This window comes from Parasteatoda tepidariorum, chromosome 9 (genome assembly GCF_043381705.1).
Source record: "Parasteatoda tepidariorum isolate YZ-2023 chromosome 9, CAS_Ptep_4.0, whole genome shotgun sequence".
Taxonomy (NCBI): domain Eukaryota; kingdom Metazoa; phylum Arthropoda; class Arachnida; order Araneae; family Theridiidae; genus Parasteatoda; species Parasteatoda tepidariorum.
Genome location: NC_092212.1, coordinates 40691879 through 40712614, shown reverse-complemented (window position 1 = coordinate 40712614; position 20736 = coordinate 40691879). Strand labels below are relative to the sequence as shown.

General features: G+C 27.0%; 1 protein-coding gene across 1 annotated transcript in view; it reads left to right on the top strand.

Annotated features, from left to right (window-relative positions):
• Nucleotides 1-1335: 1335 nt before the first annotated feature.
• The window catches only part of LOC107452841 (pyrroline-5-carboxylate reductase 2-like), a gene marked incomplete in the record, with an annotated part of 25962 nt that continues 6561 nt past the window's right edge, over nt 1336-20736 (top strand). Inside the window, 4 exon segments of the mRNA XM_071186016.1 lie at nt 1336-1675; nt 1759-1837; nt 4207-4271; nt 5873-6051. Coding sequence (XP_071042117.1) covers nt 1771-1837; nt 4207-4271; nt 5873-6051 — 311 coding nt within the window.

Below are 20736 nucleotides of genomic sequence, written 5' to 3'. Positions count from 1 at the left end.
TCCGTTATTTCTTTGGATCTTGTACCACACTAACCCAGGGCCGTCTTAATAGCATGCAGGCCCCCCGGGCACAAAAATGTTTTAGATCCCTAAAGCATGCCATAATAATTAAAAACGAACTAAAAAACTTCTCATACATAAAATAAATTATTTTTAAGACATGATGCTATAATTTCAAAAAATTTAAACACATTATGATTACCCCAAAAACTCAAATAAAGCTATGAATAATTTTTTTTTTTTTTAAATGAGATGCTAACCAGTTGTAATCCTTAAATAATTAAATAATTTTCTAAACCAAGGAAGTTAATTAAAATAATTAGATTAGATAAACATAAAGGTATAGCAAATCAAAACAAATTCAAAAGGTGTGAGTTTTTTTGTCTAACTGAACAGTTGTTAAATCATCTTTCAATGCCCAAGTACCTAAATTTTTCACGAATTTTCTGTTGCCGTTTTCAGTTTTCTCGGTGATAAACAATTCAAATTATTGATGTTTGCATGATAATCAATTACTATTTGTAGAAAAAAATGCACACTTTAGGCAATATTTATTTCGAAAAGTACATAAGGCAATGTTGCTTATTATTAGCCATATTTTTAATACAACTTATAAAAATTAAAATTCTCAAGGGCCCCCTGGGTGCCTGGAGTGCCCGGGAACTTCCCGTGTGCACCCATGCGTAAAGACGGTACTGACTAAACCAAAAGGAATTGGATATTGTCTCTGCAGTACTTAAATTCCTCAGTGAGTCTAAGTCCTGTTAGAGAAATTCAAAACCTAATTTGTTAATTATATGAAGCAGAATTGGATGTGAGCACTTTGCCCTTTCTTACTTTTTGCCGGTGATTACGACATTTAGTATTGGGAACTTGTTACTCGTCGACTCGTCCTCTCATTCTACCTGCCGTAAGCAAAAGAATATTGTTAAAAAATCTTTTGCAGACTGAAATTTTTCTTTGATTATTCCGATAAAAGAGAGACAAGCAAAAGTTCACAGAAAATTTTCTAACAGTCAATGAAAAAATATGTAGAATTAAAAAAAGGAAAAAAAGAATATAATCATGATAAAGATTTCGTAATAAAATATATTCAATGAAAAAGATATGAAGATTTCATAAGGAAACCTTCGTATGGTACGTCTTACGTAAGTTTTATGTGATAAAGCAATCGAAAAAAAATCAAATTATAATCTATTTATTTGAAAGTAAATTTTCGCTGAAGATTATTGATAAAGATTTGATCTTTTCTTCCTATATCTCTAAAATACCTGAGAACTTTAGATATCTTTTGCTACTTGAAGTTTTACGATATCACATACACGATTACAGTGCGTCATTGAAGATGAGCTACAAATATTCCGAAGAATTTAAAAACGCTTAACATTACGTTTAATTTTTATCTTCGACAAAAAAGAACCCACAGAGTAAACGTGTTATACGTAACTTCGTAGGAAAGAACCAATATCATAGTTATGCTACTACAAAATTTGAATTTAAAACTTCTCATTACGCGCATACATTAACGTCGATTCAGTGCTATTTAAACTTTGTTTTTAGTTTTCATCCTTAACTGTGACTGTACCTTGAATGCACGTTATTTGGTTTCATGATTTGTTTACATTTAACGATCTGTGATTGTGACGTGATTTTTGCCGGTACTTGTACGTTACAGGTATGTTTTATATATGATTTACTATTAATACTTAATTGCCTATGATAAAGAAATGTGTTGATTTTATTCATTTTAATTATTAGATTAATTAAAAGATGAAAATTGGAGTAATTGGCGCTGGAAACATTGGCCAAGCTCTGGTCAGGGGAATTCTCGCTTCAGGTGAAATCTTTTTTTTTTAATTATATTTCAAGTTTTAAATTTAAATATTATCTTGCATTTAATAAATTATAATGATTAAATTAATTTATAAAGCTACACTTGTTCTGGTTAATCTCTTCACGTCATATATAATTGAAATATGTTGTCATTTATATTTATATATAAAAAATATGTTTAATTGGAAGTATATTACAGCTTATTAAAAGTTTAATAAATTTTCGTTGTACTTAAATGTATGAATGTGCCAGTTATAATTTTGAACTGTAATTAATATTTTTGTCTTTCATATATCCTTGTACGAAGTTTTTTGTGATTTCTTAATAAGATTTGTTTCATTTTTTTGATATACAAAAATAATCGTCTAAAGCCATTTATCATTCGATCCAGTGATCCAGATATCTTTGGTTGTCTTAGCATTAATAAAAGTTATAAAGGTACTTTTCACCTGTTAAGTATTTCCTTATCCCTTAATAAACTGTGTTAACCTGTTATATTTTTATCCCATCATTTCTAAGTAATATTCTCTCCTATTATTAAAGTTTTGTTTTAATTATTGTTCCAAGATAAAAACTTAATATGAAACGTGGCGTTCTCAAGTTAAAAAGTAATCCTATGACATACTTCTTAGGATCCAACGTTATAAAATTGAAAATGTTTACAGTAACATTTTCTTCACTTGAATTAATTTTGATAAATTCAGAATTCTTATATTTAAACCAGTGCCGGATTACCCATTAGGCCAGACTAGGCCATGGCCTGAGGCCCCCAATGATGACGCCCCCTTAAAATGGATTTTTTAAAAATAAATTTTAAAAAATTAAGAAAAACAATGATTTTTTTTAAAAAAAAACANTCATGTCAAAAACCACTTTTTGACGTCAAAAACCCAACCCTGTTAAAAATATGTTTAATTGGATGTATATTACAGCTTATTAAAACTTCGTTTTATAAATTTCCGTTATACTTAAATGTATGAATGAGTCAGTTATAATTTCGAACTGTAATCTAAATTTTTGTCTTTCATATATCGTCGTACGCTAAATGAGATTTGTTTCTCTTTCTGATATGCAAAAATAATAGTCTAAAACCACCAGTGAACCAGATGTCTTTGATTGTCATCAACTTAGTATTAATAAAAGTTATAAAGGTACTTTTCACCTGTTAAATATTTCCTTATCCCTTAATTAGCAGTATTTACCTGTTATATTTTTATCCCATCATTTCTGAGTAATATTCTCTCCTATTATTAAAAGACTTAATATGAAACGTGGTGTTCTCATGTTAGAAAGTAATCTTACGATATATTTCTTAGGATCTAATATTATAAAATTGAAAATATTTACAATAACATTTTCTTTACTTGAATTAATTTTGATAATTTAGAATCCATGTATTTAAACACTAAAGATTCACATGTTCAACAGTAAGTACAGCATAGTTTAACAGAGGTCATCGGTGTCCTGATAAGTTAAATTAAGAGTGGTGACAAATTTACTTTTTATAAGTTTATAAAAGGCATGGTTATGGCACACGAGGCCATTTAATTGTCCATGGTCATGATAAAAAAAATAATAAGTTTATAAAAATGTGATTACCTTAAAGAATAAAAGTGTAAAGGTATTATATTTTGGAGAAAAAAACTGCTCAAAGAGAAATTGGTAGCTAATAATGAGAAATTCAAAATGATTATCTTAAAATATTACCATATTGATAAAAGCTCCAAAATATTTGCCAAATGGACTACAACCATTATGAATATTGAGCAAACTTAAAGGGTTAAATCCATTACCTTCAAGTAAGTCACAATATCATTTTTTAAAACTTGCTCCAAATACAAGAACTGGAATGGAATTTTCAGTTAGGGCAAATGAAAACTGAAGGAATACAACTTTGTTACCTATTTTTATTTTAAAAGCAAGCACTATCCTTATTAAGACAAGGCTATGACTGTTGATTTATGCAATTAATCATTTCACTTGTCATTAAAAGAATTTTTCAATAAAAAAGAATATAAATCATCAAAAAATAATATAAATCCATAATAATCATTATATCTTTACACTGATTTACTAAATATTTTGAACTAAAAAGTATAATGTTAATTTGTTGTTTAAACTTAAGATTGCAGTTACCTTACAGTGTATTACTAATTGTGCATAATTGTAAAAGTTTAAAAAAAAATTAACTAATATTTAAGAAAACTAAAGTGATTATAATTAATAAAATTTCAATGTGAAAAAAATTCATAAGCTTGATAAAAGTACTAATTTTCATTTATTTAGTTAATATTTGTGTTATAATTTTTAAAAAAATCAATTCAAAAAATATTTTTAATGAGTAATTTAATATGCTTTATATTCTTGTATTAGGGTTTGCCTCTCCTGAAGAAATCTGGTTAAGTAGAAGAAACACAAGTCTTCTTGATGATTTTAAAGTGAGTAATAGGTTTATTTTGAGCTGATTCTACTTTAAAATGTGATTATATTATTAATATTGGTTCCAATATTGCTTATATAGTCTAAAACTGTTTTTCATCCATTGAATTCCTTTGTATGTTTATAAACTAAAAAGTCCTAAATTTTTTGATCATTATTCTATCTAATCCATTAACCCTATTGATTATTAATGTCAGTTTGCTTATCACCAAACAAAAATGTTTTATAATCATATATTAATGGGTGACTCAAGTGCAAATGATAGAACATTTAATTAATTAAAAAGTTGATTTTCTAATCTGCTGATGGTATATTGTAATCATATTATTAATTTTGGTTCCAATATTGCTTAGATGGTCTAAAACTGATTTTCATGTACTTAATTCCTTTGAATATTCATAAATTAAGAAATTCTAAGTTATTTGATCATTATTCTATCTACCCTATTAATTATAAATGTCAGTTTGCTAGTCACTAAACAAAAATGTTTTGTAGTGATATGTTAATATGTAACTCAAGTGCAAATGATAGAACATTTAATAAGTTAAAAAGCTGATTTTCTGATCTGCTGATGGTATACTCTAATTATATTATTAATATTGGTTCCAATATTGCTTAGATAGTCTAAAACTTATTTTCATACACTTAATTCCTTTGAATATTCATAAATTAAGAAATTCTAAACTATTTGATCATTATTTTATCTACCCTATTAATTATAAATGTCAGTTTGCTAATCACTAAACAAAAATGTTTTATACTCATATATTAATATGTAACTCAAGTGCAAATGATAGAAATTTTAATTAATTAAAAAGTTGATTTCCTAATCTGCTGATGGTATATTGTAATTGTATTATTAATATTGGTTCCAATATTGCTTAGATAGTCTAAAACTTATTTTCATACACTTAATTCCTTTGAATATTCATAAATTAAGAAATTCTAAATTATTTGATCTTTATTCTATCTACCCTATTAATTATAAACGTCAGTTTGCTAGTCACTAAACAAAAAGGTTTTATAGTGATGTGTTATTATTTAACTCAAATGCATGTGATAGAAAATTTAATTAATTGAAAGGTTGATTTTTTAATCTGCTGTTGATATATTGCAGTAAGAATTATAAAAATGATTGAAAATTTAAGTCATTTTAAATTAATTGAATGCATGACATGCAAATTCTTTTATTGGAAAATCATATTTAAATTCATCTGTTTGGATTTGAATTGCCACTTATTAAAATGATTTTAAAACTATTGCGTCTTTACTCGAAGCATCTGTAATTAAAGCAACATTCTAATAACAATCATATCCTTTAAAACTGCACATATTCTGTACAAAATAATAAAAAAATTTAAAATGTGAGAAACAATTTTTTCGGTTTCCCTTTTATAATAAGTAGTTATTTTAGAATAACTATAGTTTGAGTTGAGGCCTGATGACTGATTGTCGGGAACTCCGACTGTTTATGCTTTTTTTTATTTTATACCTCATTTGTTTAAAAGAATTCTAAAAATGTATATTAAGGATGTTGACTGCAAATCACATTTAATCGCATCAATTCCGTTCGTTTCATGTTGCATTTATTATTTTTTAGGAGAAAGGGTGCCACATTACAACCGAAAATGCAGAGGTTGTGCAAAATTCAGAGATTATTTTAGTGGGAGTGAAACCTCATCATGTTTGGTCTGTTTTGAGAGAAGTAAAAGAACATGTTACAGCTGATCATTTGATCATTTCAGCTGCTATGGGTGTTACTACAACAAAAATGGAAGAGGTTTGATGATTTATCATTTTTTATATCTTTTTTTTTATCATCCTAAACTAATTAATTGAAAAATTTGCATTTTCAGAGCCATATTGGGGTAGGCTGCTAGAAATTTTTATGCTTTTATTCTTGTAGATTTAAATTAGTTTCCTTGATAAGTTTTTTTGCTTCTGTAAAGACATGTTTGATAAATAATGCCTGAATGACTAAAAGAGTTTTCTCATTAAGTTGTCACTACTACTAAATGTCTACACAGTTTATTTTAAAGTAATATAATATTTATTTTACCACAATGCTTTATTTTGCTGTTTATTTGAAATTTTCTTGATTTGGAAAATTCCTGATTATGTAAATAAATAAGTCAGCATTGATTAAAAGTGATCATTAATTTCATCATTTTATAAATCATTTGTTGCGCCATGTTTACATTTCAGCTAGTATACTGATAGTAATTTTTTTTTTCTTTCAAATAAAGCTTAAAGCCTGTTTTTATAGATCCCTTCTCTTAATTTTCTAATTTAACAGAAACAATTTAATAAAAAATATGTTAATACCCAGATATTAGTATATACAAAGTGTTTCATAAAGGTCTCCTTTAATATATATTTTTCAGTCTCTCCAAGTGGGAAAAATCAAACACATTATCTGTTGCAAAAAATATTTAAGCTAGGAAAAGACAAAAAAAGCTATAAAAATCTGGCAAATTAAGAAGGTAAAAGTACAGAGCATCAAAACTTGTTTAATTGCTGGTTAAGACTTGAAGGTGTTACTAATTTTGTTTCCTCCAATAATCAAACAAGTTTTGTTTTTTACACCCACCTTAGTTCTTTGTGATACATCAGATTTTGATAGCATTTTTATTGACTAAAATACCTATTTTTGACATTCAGCTTATTTCATTTTTGCCAAGAATATTATAAATATATATTAAGGGTGAATTATACTCCTAAATACAGTAACACACTATTCTTAAATGCGGGATTACTTTATGAAAAGAAGTGCAACCAAATACTTTCAAAGAATGATGAACAATTGCTATTTTTGCATCCTAATTTACCACTCAGGAAAAAGGACGGAAGAACCTAATTTGTTTTTATTTTCTTTATAAGAAAGAATTATTTTCTTAAAAATATTAAAAGTAAACTTTTTTTTTATATTCATTCTTGAATATTGCAATTTTTTGTTTTATATTTATGTGATTTTTCACATGTAATTTTAGGCTACATCTGCTACCAAATAATTGTAAGAACCGACTTCAGCCAATAATATACTGGATGCAGTATGCTCTCCAGATATTTATTGCATCCCTAGCAAAGTAACCCTGGAATATTTCCCCGATTAATAAGTATTTTGTTGCATTTTGTTACCTCCCCCCTCCCATTTTCTTTAGATTTTATATACTCTCAGAATTCATTATAAGAAACTCTGAAATTTTTAACTTTCTTTATAAACAAAAATCTTTTAATTATTTGTTCAAAATGCAATTTCTAAACAATATTGTCACGCGTGTTACATAAAATTCTGATATTTGTATATATAGAGAAAGTAAATGAAATGTATATAAGTGAAAGCTTTTACAGAATATACATGAGCATACTTATAGAATTTAAATTTAAAAATAGTTTCATCATTAGACTTAGAGGTTGGGCAGCTCTGACGAGCAGGGCACATCGACCAGAGGTCTATTGTACCCAAACCCTAAAATCATGATTAGCATGAAAGCCCTATGCATAGCTGCCAACTCTACTGGATTTTCCAGTAGACTGCTGGATTTTGCCAGTTTCTCCTGGTCTACTGGTTTATTTAAAATTCTCCTGGTTTTTGTACAATTTAGATTATTCCAAAAATATAGTAAGTTTCCTTAAAAAATCCCTTTTGAAATTAATTTTTTGTGCTGAATATTGCTTGAATAATTAAAAAGTATTACTAATACATAATGAAGTGAACTTCATTTATAGAAATCAGTCCAAAACTTTTTTTGTTCTAAAATGTTCAGTTTATTTTTAATCACAGTAATCTTTTTGTATTACTTTTAAAAAATCTTTGAACTATGTTTGATGAATTAAATGCCTATTAATGTTCAAAATTATGAGTAAACGTAATACATAACATTTCAAGTATGTTTAATGCCAATCATAACTATAGAATATTGCAGTTTTTCTACTTTGATGACTAAGAAAATCCCTAGAATTTCCTACTTCTAAAATATTTAGTACATTATGCAACAATTATCGTGAAATTTATATTATTTCGTAAAATCTACTGGATTTTTTTCTCTCTATGTTGGCAGCTATGTANTATACTGTTTCTGTTAAGCTTTAAGAGCTCCTTTTGACGTACACTAGGACAGTCTCGATTCAGCTCCTTAGCTTGTCTTTGACCGTCAGCAGCGCGCCACTGCTCATGGGCGATCTTGCCGTAGAGCTTGAATATGGTTGCCCTAAATGAGGAGGGAGAAATTCCCAGCGCAGGTTCAGGGCCCCAGAAAATTGCATTAGAGCCAGCCCGTGCTGCTTCGTCAGCTAGCTCATTTCCACCGATACCCATATGTCCTGGTACCCAATGCAGGGATACCTTGTTATGAGTGGACAGGTCACAGAGGACCGAGAAGCATTCCCACACTAACAAAGAGGTGAATTTACACCTTGACAGTGATAGGAGAGCAGCCTGACTGTCAGAACAGAAGTTTCATCATTAATACAGAGCAAGAATGAGATATAACTTTATCCAATTAGCGATGCAAGCTTGGATTGCAAAGTATATTTCGAAACCTGCTCTGGGAGTTGGGCAGGGCAGCAATAAGAGGTCGAGTTCTTTTACTAATTTTATATTTCAATAAATACAGATCTAGCTTTCATTAGATGCTGCTGACATTACCAATTTGTATGGTTTAGTTTAAACTACAACAAGTAAAAAGAAATAATCCTTAAGTTGTAAAATACAGTAAAAAGTTTTCTTACTATTTTAATTTTATTAGCTTAAATAGTAAATAAAATAATAAACAAATAAATAAATTTCCTGTGATATATAGATAAATTTCGTTGCTTCTTAAAATATAGAGTAATGTTAATAAAATATATTGAATCGAACAATAAAACTGAATTACACAAATTCAGAAGAAGACAAAATAAGAAAATAACATTTAAAACAATAAGTCAAAATGAAAAAGCGTGAAAAGCAGATAAAACCAAATTTGTCTAATTTTAATAATTTAGAAAATTAGAAACACAAATCAAGGAAAAAACGAAGAATAATTTCTAGAGATATGTATGTAAGCAAAACAGAACTTCATCAGCGTACACACTGTCTGCCAACACACAGAAGCCTTTCTAATTTTGCCTTATTCTGTTGTCTCTGAAAACAGAAAGGCTTCTTTGTGTTGGCTGACAGTGTGTACCCTGATGAAGTGCTGTTTTGGTAATATACATATCTTTAGAAACTCTTCGTTTTTTTCCTTGATTTTTGTTTCTAACTTTCTAATTTATTAGTAAAATATAGTAATATGTTTTCTTTCTATTTTGATTTAAATAGTAAGTAATAGACAAATCAATGAATATCCTACCACATATAAATTTTGTTGTCTTTTCTAGATTCTTCCTCCAATGTCTCGTGTGATCAGATGCACACCAAATACAGCAGCTGTTGTTTTGGCTGGAGTCACTGTGTTTTCCTGTGGGAAGCATACACGAAGAGGTGATGCTGAATTAGCGCGAAAAATATTTTCTGGAATCGGCTTTACTGAGGAAGCAGAAGAAAAACTTATGGATGCAGTGACTGGTGTCAGTGGTGCTGGGCCAGCCTTTGTAAGGCTCTTTCATTTTTCTTATTATTACCATGATTTAAAATTGTCATATTAAATAATTTTATTGGCATGATGGAAAGATATTGCTTCTTAATATTGCATTTTAAAACAATTTGCATATTTTTACCTGACTAAATGTTAATATGATGACAAAATTTTTAAATGTTTCCTTTGAAAAGTTTGCAGCATCTTTGAAAAATTTCAATTTTTTTGCCACAAGCCATACTATCTTAACTACTACAGAATTTTCAGTAGTTTCAGTTATTGCTTTCACTAGTGATAAAGGAAAGTGTTTTAATATTTAAATTAATTAGAATTAAAAGAATTTTGTCCACTACTTCATATATATAATTTAAAAATGTATATCAAAGGTCAGATAGACAAATTTCAGGGTTCGTAATTGTCCTGATTTTTCTTGATGCAAAATATTTTGTAATGATTTTTAATCATTTGTCCTGATGTTCCTAATTTTTGTATGGTGGCATGTTATTTTTAATGAATAAAAATGCTAATTTTAAAATAATCAACTTGAATAATCAAAAGATTTATATTTTCTATTCAATATCTTTTTAATTAATAATACTAATAAAAATCGCAAAATTTCGATACTTCAAATTTTGCCACTATCCACTGATTATATGCATGCTTCTGATAAATAGCGTTTCCTGCAGGACTCAATATTTTTCAAACTTTTTGAGAATTTTGTCATTCTATTGAAAGGAAAACTCAATTAACTATTTTACATTATCAGATTTTTATGGTGATATATTCGGGGCTCCTGCACTTTCTTTGTCATTTACAGTAAATGCAGTAACAAATCTTGTTGAGTATATTTTTATTATTTCATAATTATTCACACTTCTTTTCATCTGATTTTAAAAATGATTGATCCCATCAACCAATGCGGTAATTATATCATAGCATTCTTAAATAGTGTGTTGGCGAATGGTTCACTGAATTGCACTTCAATGCTTATTAATAAAGTTGTAAAAGAAAACTGTTAAAACTTTTTGTTCCTCACAAAATAGTACATGTTAATTTTGTTTTGCTATAAAATTTTGTGCTTAAATAAAGCAAGTTCTGTTTTTTTTCCTTTTTTAAACTTGTTGTTTGTCTTTTTTAAAAGTAGTAGTATTTGTTTACTGTTCCAAATATATCCAGATTTTTTTCTGTAATTTATCATGTTCTTAAATTATGACAAAAGTTTTCTTTAATTTTATTTGTACTCTAGTTTACCACAAGAAAAAATAAATTTGAACAGAAACCGCTAATGTTAGAGGGTATGCCTATAGCCCAAAGATTTTTAAATAGTAAATCATAATTTCATTTTATATTTTATGAAAATAATTTCTATGATTGTCAAGTTTTTTTATCATTTTATTTGTAGGTATTAATTTATGTATTTTGTACTGTCCAATTTTAAAGTGGCTTATGTGTAACACTATTTAAGAAAATATTTCAGTATTCTTCGAAGTTCTGAGTTAGATAGTACTCATAAGACAGTTCTCATAATTCTCAAACTCAAATAAACTCCCAATTTTTTAATGCATTTTTATGTAAACAGTCAGATATGCCTCGTGTTAATTTGTAAAAAAAAAAAAAATTACATTCACACCTATGTTAACAATATCCTATTTTTAGTATGAATCAGAAAGTATTAGATATTATTAACAAAGGAGTATTCACTAATAAGCATCATTTACAGACTTGTTTTGTATTATTCATAAGACCTTTTGCATAAATAAGCATTCTTGCAGTAAACGCTTAGATTATAATTCATAAATAAGTAAAAGTATTAAGTATCATCTACAAGTATTCTTCAATGTGTTACTTTCTTTTATGTGAAACAAAACATGTTCCATTGTGGATTATTAAATATTTATATTCTGGGCATTTAAGAGTAGAAAATGTATGCTCAATAATAATTTTTTTTTAAATTTATTATTTTCTGAAGCACTGGTGCAATGTAACAAAAGTGTTATTGTTACATTGCGCCAGTTATTGTTAGTACCATTATTATTGCCACTATTGCTAGTACCATTATTATTGCCAATGCCATGTTGCAATTTAAGTCATTCAAGAATTTATTTTATTGAAATTTTTAGAGGAAAAAAGGTGCCTAATGAAAAATTAAAAAAAAAAGAGCTGGTACATTTTAAACATTTCTCTTTATAGTTTCAAATATTTCATCTGGCTTCAAAACTTATGTAGCTGTTTTCAAAATATTTTATTTAATTACTTTATTTGACTTGATTCTAAATCAATACTTACACCAAAAATTTTACCCTTATTGAAGAAATTTATGTACCGTTTTATGTAAGTGCAAAAGGCTCAGTTAGCTTGCCTAATCATTTTGATAAAATCAGTGCGTCTGATGAAAAAGGTAAAAGAGTAGTGAGCTAATTGATATTTCATTTTTCTCTACACGAATAAGGTAACATTATCAATATGTAGGTCTTGAATATTTTTTTTAAAAATCTATACAATTTGTATCAAATTGCATGTTAATGAACTAGCAAAGTTCATTGCTTTGATTTTAAGATGTTTGATAAAATTTTGTATTTTTTTCTTTTGTGTTTAGTTTAATTGAATAATACTGTTTTTAAATTACTGAATTTTTTTCACTATTTAAAATTCTATTTGTTATCTTTGTACTGGTGTCTAAGAAGCATTTAGCAGGTGTAATGGCTTATGGATGTATTTATATTTTGTTTTGAAATTTAATAGGAAGAAAAACAATTTTCCATAATTGTCATTATTAAATTTTAGGTACTGATGGCGATTGAAGCTATTGCTGATGGAGGTGTCAAAATGGGTTTACTAAAAAGTGTAGCTTTGAAATTAGCTGCACATACAGTCCTTGTGAGTTTTAAACATTATTGTATTTTTATATTATTATTGCACTGTTATTGAAACATAGTTTAACATTGTTAAGGAAATATATTTAGAAATTATAATCGAAACTTTAAACTGTGCCCACAAATGCAAAACATGCTCAATACTGATATTTAAAAATATAAAAAAAATTTCAATTTTATTTGTTACACTTCTAATAAATTAAGTGATTAATTGTTTTTCTAAATTATGAAGTTAGTTATTCTACAGGAAAATTGTTTGTTGAGGTACATTTTTTTATTATGTTGTCATTTTTTAATTCTTGATACTGTTTTGGCACTTAATTTTGCATGTAATTTATAAGCTTATGAATTAGGAAAACTGTAATTATAATTCAATTGGTTAAATTTTTTAATAATTTTATTTTCCATAGAAAGATATTTATTTCTTCTTATCCTTCAAGTATTTTTTAAAATTCTTAAATTCATTACTCCTTAAAAGTCACTCAATTAATTTTTATCTTTCATCTAAATAATATCGAGTAGGATCAAAGCTATATTTTAATCACATGAAGAGTGTATCTAACCTTAATGAGTTTAATGTTTTTCTAAAGAAACTCTTCCGTCAATTTAGGGAGCAGCAAAAATGGTTATAGAGACTGGTCAGCATCCTGGGCTTTTAAAGGATCAGGTTATATCTCCTGGTGGTGCTACAATTAGAGGTATTCATGAACTGGAAAAAAATTGCTTCCGAGGTTCTCTCATGGCAGCTGTTGAAGTTGCTACTTTGCGCTCTAAAGAAACTGAAGAAGAGGCCAATAAATCTGTTTAATTATGTTGTGGGTAGATATTGAATGTTATACATACGTATGGTTTCTCTCTTTTTATATTTTTGCTGGGAGTTGCAGAAAAATAGGCATTTAGTCATTTTTATTTTATAACTGATTTTAACAGTATCAATTATTGTAGCAACAATTACAATTTCTACTTGTTTCACAACCAGATACATAACTGATCTATTTCTATGCATTAATTTTTTATTTTGTTTTTTAAAAAAAAATAACTAAATTGTAAACAAATATTTCAATTAAATGTTTTGTTAGGAAATTAACTAAAGTAGACTTCTTGTTATAAAGGTTAAGGATTTATTGGGGATTATCTTCTTTCATTATACTCAAGAATATATCATAAGTAAAGTCACTACTGTACTATTTTTTGAGGATAGAGGATTTTATCTTAACTAATTTTGGTTGTATAAACTCTTATATCAACAACTACAATTTCTACTTGTTTCACAACTAGATACATTAGTGTTCTATTATTACATTATTTAAAAGAAATAATAATAACCAAATACACAAATATTTCAATGAAATGTTTTGTTAGGAAATTAACTAATGTAGACTTTTTGTTGATATAAAGGTTAAGGATTTATTGGGCATAATCTTCTTTCGTAATACTCAAGAATACATCATAAGTAAAGTCACTGCTGTACTATTTTTTTGAGGATAGAGAAAAATATTTGCAATTTAGTATTGTTTACAAGTTCTGTTAATTTTTTAATTATTATTTCTAATCACCTTTTATGTTTTTGAATCATATTGGATAATTGAGTTTACAAATTATAAGAATCCTGTCATCTTTATGATTGTGAAATATATATATAAAACTGAATCTTCTTTAAACTTATCTTTCGCAGCACAAGTTAGTGATTGTCTAGTAAACTTTCTAGCTTAGTAAGCACCTGAAAGTTCTCTTTTTTTTTAAATGTATTTATTTAATGTAAGAAATGCTTCAAAAAAAATTTTTGTGGCAAAGCTGACAAAATGTTTAACCCTGATTCTTTTTATTACTAATTAACATTACTATGTAATGTTTTATTGTTTCATGGTATTTCAACCGAAAGAAAACTAGTTTGCTAGACAGTTTTCTGCTCGAAATATGAGTTTTTAAGTTCAGAATTGCAAAGAGTTAGAAGATAAGCATTTAAATTCATCATCATCTTGAATAAACAAATTTTAAAAAATAATAATATAAAATTATTATGAATTGTAAATTTATTTTAAATAATTAAGGTTTTAATAAACATTTCTAGTATTTACTGTAGATAAACTAATGAATGCGTCTTATGGTTAAGGTATAATTGCAATGTATGTAAATTTTAAAAAAAATTACTGTCAAAGTAAAAATAAGTATATTTATAAGATTTGGCGAGATTTGTAAAGATTGCCAGTGTAATATAATGCAATTTTTTTTTCTAAATTTCCTAAGAAATTCTCTTTAATCTATTCAAAAATGAATTTCATATTTACTTCACCTGACTACTATTCTATATCAAATATTCCCATATCTAAAATCAAACAGAAGTTTTCTAATATCTTTAATTTTTGTGTATAAAGTTAGGTTTTATATTGATTGTACATATTTTTTGCAAAAAGGACTTATTAAGAGATATTCTTAATAAAGCAAAAAAACTAAAGTGCCATTGCTTTTCAAAACCAAATATACGTGAAGATGTGTTCCTTGTTTTCAAAATACTAAAAAGCAATTAAAAGTTAAAAGATTTTTTTTAATAATGTATTTTTTTACATTTTCTTTTCTGCATTATTTTTTACACAAAACAGTGCAACAAAATTACAAAACAATGATTTTTATCTTCTCTAAAAAGCAAAAAGTATACTATAAGTATTCTATTCTGTTTATAAGCAGGGAATAAAAAAATATTTTGAAACACTTTACTAGTTTCATTAATGTTTTAAAAAAATTATTCAGTATTATTTTTAATAAAACTGCTCTTGATGAAGTTAAAACAATTCATAGTAGATGGTCTCCATTGAATTAAGTATTTGTTTAGTAGTAATGTTTTTTTTATCTTCTTCTCTTTTTTTGTTTCAATGTACACCTAAAATTATAGATTGATTACAGCATGTGACTTTGTTCATTAGTTCTATTTTGTATTTCGTATGTACATTAAATTTTAAAAAAACACCCGCTAGGACTTTTGTTCTAATATTGGATTTTTATGTACTTAGCCTCAATAGTTTGAGGGGTGACCTCAAATATGCTAATTCATTACTGCATGACACAAAAACTTACTTTTTCTGAATAAGCATACCTTTTTACGATTTTTTTTATAATTATTACTTCAATCAAAATATGGCTAGGAGAGCAGTCCGAAGTTTGAACCCCTTAATAATTTTCTTTTTGCAATATTTCGCCATATCACAAAAACTTTTTAAGTGAATTGAAAACATTTTTGCACCCTATTATAAAAATTTTTTATCCAGAAATCGTTCCAAACAAAAATAATTATATTAATTGGTAGTCAATATTTCGCCATATCACAAAAACTTTTTAAGTGAATTGAAAAAAATTTTACACGCTATTATATATTATCCAAATATTTGACTGCTGTCTTGACTAAGCTATTGGGATCATATTTCACACATTGCAGATACATTTTAAGGGCCAGGAATTCAAGTTCGTCAAGAAAAAAAGATATATTTATTCAAAGAAAGTACTTTTTTGTGTGTGATTTTTTTTTTATACTTAGAATATCATCTGCACTAATTAATTAGAATATTTGTTTTCATTCAATCAAACCTTTAAGATTGAGTCTTGGTATGTAAAAATCCGATTATTAGATCAAAAGTTATTTAGGATGTTAAATTTTATGTTCTATTTCTTCTCATGCACTCTACATGACATTGACTTTATTTCTGCAAAATTTTGAATATCGTAATTAATAGAATGCCTTTAGTATCATTTTGTTTAAACTCAAACAATTGTTAAAGCTAGTAATTAAGCGCATAACATTTTCAAGAGTCAGTATAAATGTTTTTTATTGTGGTTTTTCATTTGCGCTATTTATGTATGCATTTTTTAATATATATATATATATNTTACTTTGAATATTAATGTTTCATTTTGTTATTATTATTCAATACTAAGAGTTTTAAATATTTAAAATATGGTTATATCTTGAACAGTGTTATGTTTTTTTCATTATTATTATTTTTGTATTACTGTTAACTTTTGGTACAATTTTTTTTCCTTTGCAAATCATGACATTTGTTCAATTTTATAAAAGTATTAGTTTATTGATTTTTTTTGTTTTATATATATATTAATCCAATAAGGTGAGATTTTGAATAAAATAGATTTTATAATTATTCTTTTTTTATTGCTTGTTTTTTTTAATTTAAAAATTCTAATTATTTTCAAATTTAATTTTTTTGTAAAAACTTATATCCTTTACACACAAAAAAACAAGCAAAAGAGCATTATTATGTACATCACTCAGAAGACTACTCTTTTAAAGGTATTTATTATTTGAAATATATTTCTCTTGCATCTTACAGTTAGAAGGGAGCACAATGCACTTATATAAATTAAAGGAGGTAATTTTTTAAAAAATATTGATCAAAGAGTAAATAAGAGCAAATGACTTTTAAAAAGTTTAAGCAATTTAAATAAAGTAAGAATTTATTAACCCTATTTTTGATTCATGAGATTTATAATTATAATAAGTTTTAGCAATTTTTTTAAGCCCTTGACATGTCATTTTAAAACTCTAAACTGTGAGGAATTATTAATTTCTTGATATAGAAATGATCTTTGATTGCACTGTAAACAACAAATCGCAACGGAATGTTGACAGATGCCAACTGCTCCGGACATGCCGAAATAATTTTTAAAAAACAGCAAATGACTACAAACTAAATTTTGCAAATATTTGACTATTTTTGCTTGCTTTTTAAAAGGTATAGCATGACATAACTACTATAAAGTGGTGAATTATATAAGCCTACGAATTAGTTAGAAATTGTGGTGGATAAAAATCTAATAAATTGAATTTATTAAACCACGAATCACAATTAATAAACTACTACTTTAAAATATTTATTCGCTGTCCGGAGCAAGTTGGCATCTCTGTGTATATAAATAAAACTATTTTTGTGTGTTCTATATATTGCATTAATTTCTTCAATCCATTTAAGTAACGATAACAAGTTGGCATCTCTGTGTTGAAGACTTCTGAGACATGTCAATTATTGTTTTGACATTAGAAACAAACGACGTCTTCGCATGTCAAGGGGTTAATTAACAATCCTCCTAAAAAATAATAATAAAATCATTTGAGAGTTATACATTTGTACCTGGTGGGCTAAATAAAATTTTCTCAAATAAAACAGACAAGCTACTGATATTTGTTCTTATGATCTACCAATGATACAAAAACATAACAATAACAAAAGGGAGGAAAAAGGGTAAACCTTAGTCATTGGATTGCTTGTAGTGCTAAGTTGTTACTTAATAAAGTTAAGATTATCTTGTGTACTTCACAAACTGATTGTTAGTTGACATTCTATTTCTATTACTTTTTTATTCAACTATAAAGTATATAGTTTGTCTAATTAATTACATGACTTTTTAGTGTTAAATTACTATTTATTCCAAATCTCTAATATTTCATGTTGAAGCTTGCAGGAGAAAAAGGAAAACACTGATTGCACCACTTTTTTAGCCTGAAAAGGCTATAAAAGCAACTATTTTCAGGAAAAGGAAACTATTGGGAAACTTTTCTGTGCTCCTAGCAATGTTTTTTTAAGCATAAATTGGGTTGACAACCTGTGGCCTGCAACAGCTTCTGGACATAATGATTTTTTTTCTTCTAAAAAGTAAAAAAATATTGAATTACAAATTTGAGTCGTCATTTTTTAATGCGCTCAATTTGCACAGATTCCATTGTGAATCTATTTTGTTTCCAAATCACCTTTTCAACAGTTATTGCTACGAAACTCTGTATTATTTTAAAGAACCCAATTTTTAATACTATGATGCATGAGTTTCGAATTTTGGTAATCACTTTTTTAATGTATATATGTTTGCTGAATCAATTATTGATAAAAGGAAAAATTAATAGAAAGAGTATGTTTTTTTTTAACAAAATTTTTTTTTTCTACATTAATTCTAGCATTTAAAAGTATTTAATGTTCTGCAAATATTCAAATTTTTTTTATAAAAAAATTTAGTGCTACAACACTAACGTTTATTTAAAATTTATCATATTGGCCTTCAACTTGACTAAATGGATCATGGTATATTACAATGAAGTCATTTAATAAAATTTTAGTCATATTATTGAAAATTTTTGTTCTTATTTAGGCAACTATTTTCATCATTTTAGGCGACTATTTTCATGCTTTAGGCTACTAGAAGCAACTATTTTGTTCATTTTTTTCTGTGGCAACCCTGCTATGGGAAATTTATAAGTACTAGAATTCAGTAGCAGACATTTCTATTTTATATAACAATTTTAGAAAATTATGCAAGTAATTTACTTTAGATGTTGTAAAGGCTGTACACAAAGGGGTGATTGTCTCAGGGGCTGCTGAGTGCTCAGTCAAAATTCCTTTCCGAAAAATGTAGTGCTCATTAAATTGTCTTTAAAGCAAAATTGGAGAGAGATTCTTTAAATTTGTATAAAAACTACAATTTTGTATAAAATACTTCAAAAATTCTACAAAATATAAAAATAAGGCTTTATGTGCTTTGAAGAAGAGGCCTGCAATAAATTTTGTCTTTGGGTCTGTAGCACCTTTGTTTTCTGCCATGGATTTAGTTTTCTTTAACTGTACTGGAGCTTTTGTGGGCCCAGCAAAGACTCCCATCAAGAAAGTGGGGACAAAACCAGGTAGTACCCAATTTTACTCTGAGAGAAAAAGTTATCGAATCATAACAGAGTAGTGCTACTATTTTCTTATTATTTGTTAAGGTATGAATCTTTAGTAAACGTATAATAAGCTGGACTAAAAATAATTTTGCAGCTGTAATGACGAACTAATAATATAAAGCAACTTTAAAAACAAAAGAACAAACTTATCTACACAAACGCTGAGAATTAATCAACAACAATATGTCACAATCAACACAACATAGTACCTTCATCTTGACTAGTAAATATAATTCAGTGTTTATCCGCTAAAAACCGAAACTAATTCCGACATAATCGAAGTACCTCACACCACTCACCCTTATAATATAATTAAGACCAAGGGACATCCTTTTGTAAAAAAGAATTATCACAACTTTGAAATGTGCGAAATCATCTAAAAACGTGTGTGAATTTTGTGAAGATAAAAACTGATGTTTCTGGAATTCGCTGAAAGGAAGAAAATGAACAATTCTTGTCCGCCATCAACTCCATATCCAAACTGATGAACATTATGAGAAGACGATGTATTATAAAATAAATTTAAATGTTGTTTTTTTAGGCATAGTCGACATATCTTTCTTATAAAAAATAAAAAAACATTTCTTAGAATGAACAAATAGGGTACTAAGGATGATAATGCAAGTTATATGAAGTGCGGATATTGTAAATAAAATATCTTCTCTCAAGCTCCGCTGACATCTTGGAGGGTTTACCCTGTTTAGGTAAATATAGGAATCACAAACTTGAGACTTTTAGTGATTTTTTTCTCTTAATTATAACTGGTCCTTTTATTTTAGTTTCAAACATAGTTTGTAAAAGTGTTTGATTTCATCACCTTGTGTATCAAAAAAATTATGTTTATAATTGAAGCGACTTATCCAATTCTAGCCTTTGAACTCTAAATTTCATTAATTCCTGTCAAAACGATTGGAAGTGAGTATTTCCGGTTAATATGCGCTAACTACCAGTAAAATAAATTTAAAAAAAAAGTTTTATGAGGTGAATATTGCACTAAGCTGAAAATATTTAAAACCTTTAAGAACTTTTCTTTTTCGGTGTTTCTTGAAATAATGACGAATTAGGAGAAAGAGAAACCACTTATATATCGTACATTTGATGAAGCATTCAACAAAAAAACTTCGAACCATAAGTATTTAAAAGATATCTTTTAGAAAAATTATTGCATGTACTCATCTTTAGATCAAAAATTATTTAGGGGGATTTTTTTAAACACCAGCTGTTTTTCATTTTATATTACTTTTAAAAATATTTTCTATTGAGTTTTTTTTTTTTTTTTTTTTTTTTTTTTTTTTTTTTTTTTTTTTTTTTTTTTTTTTTT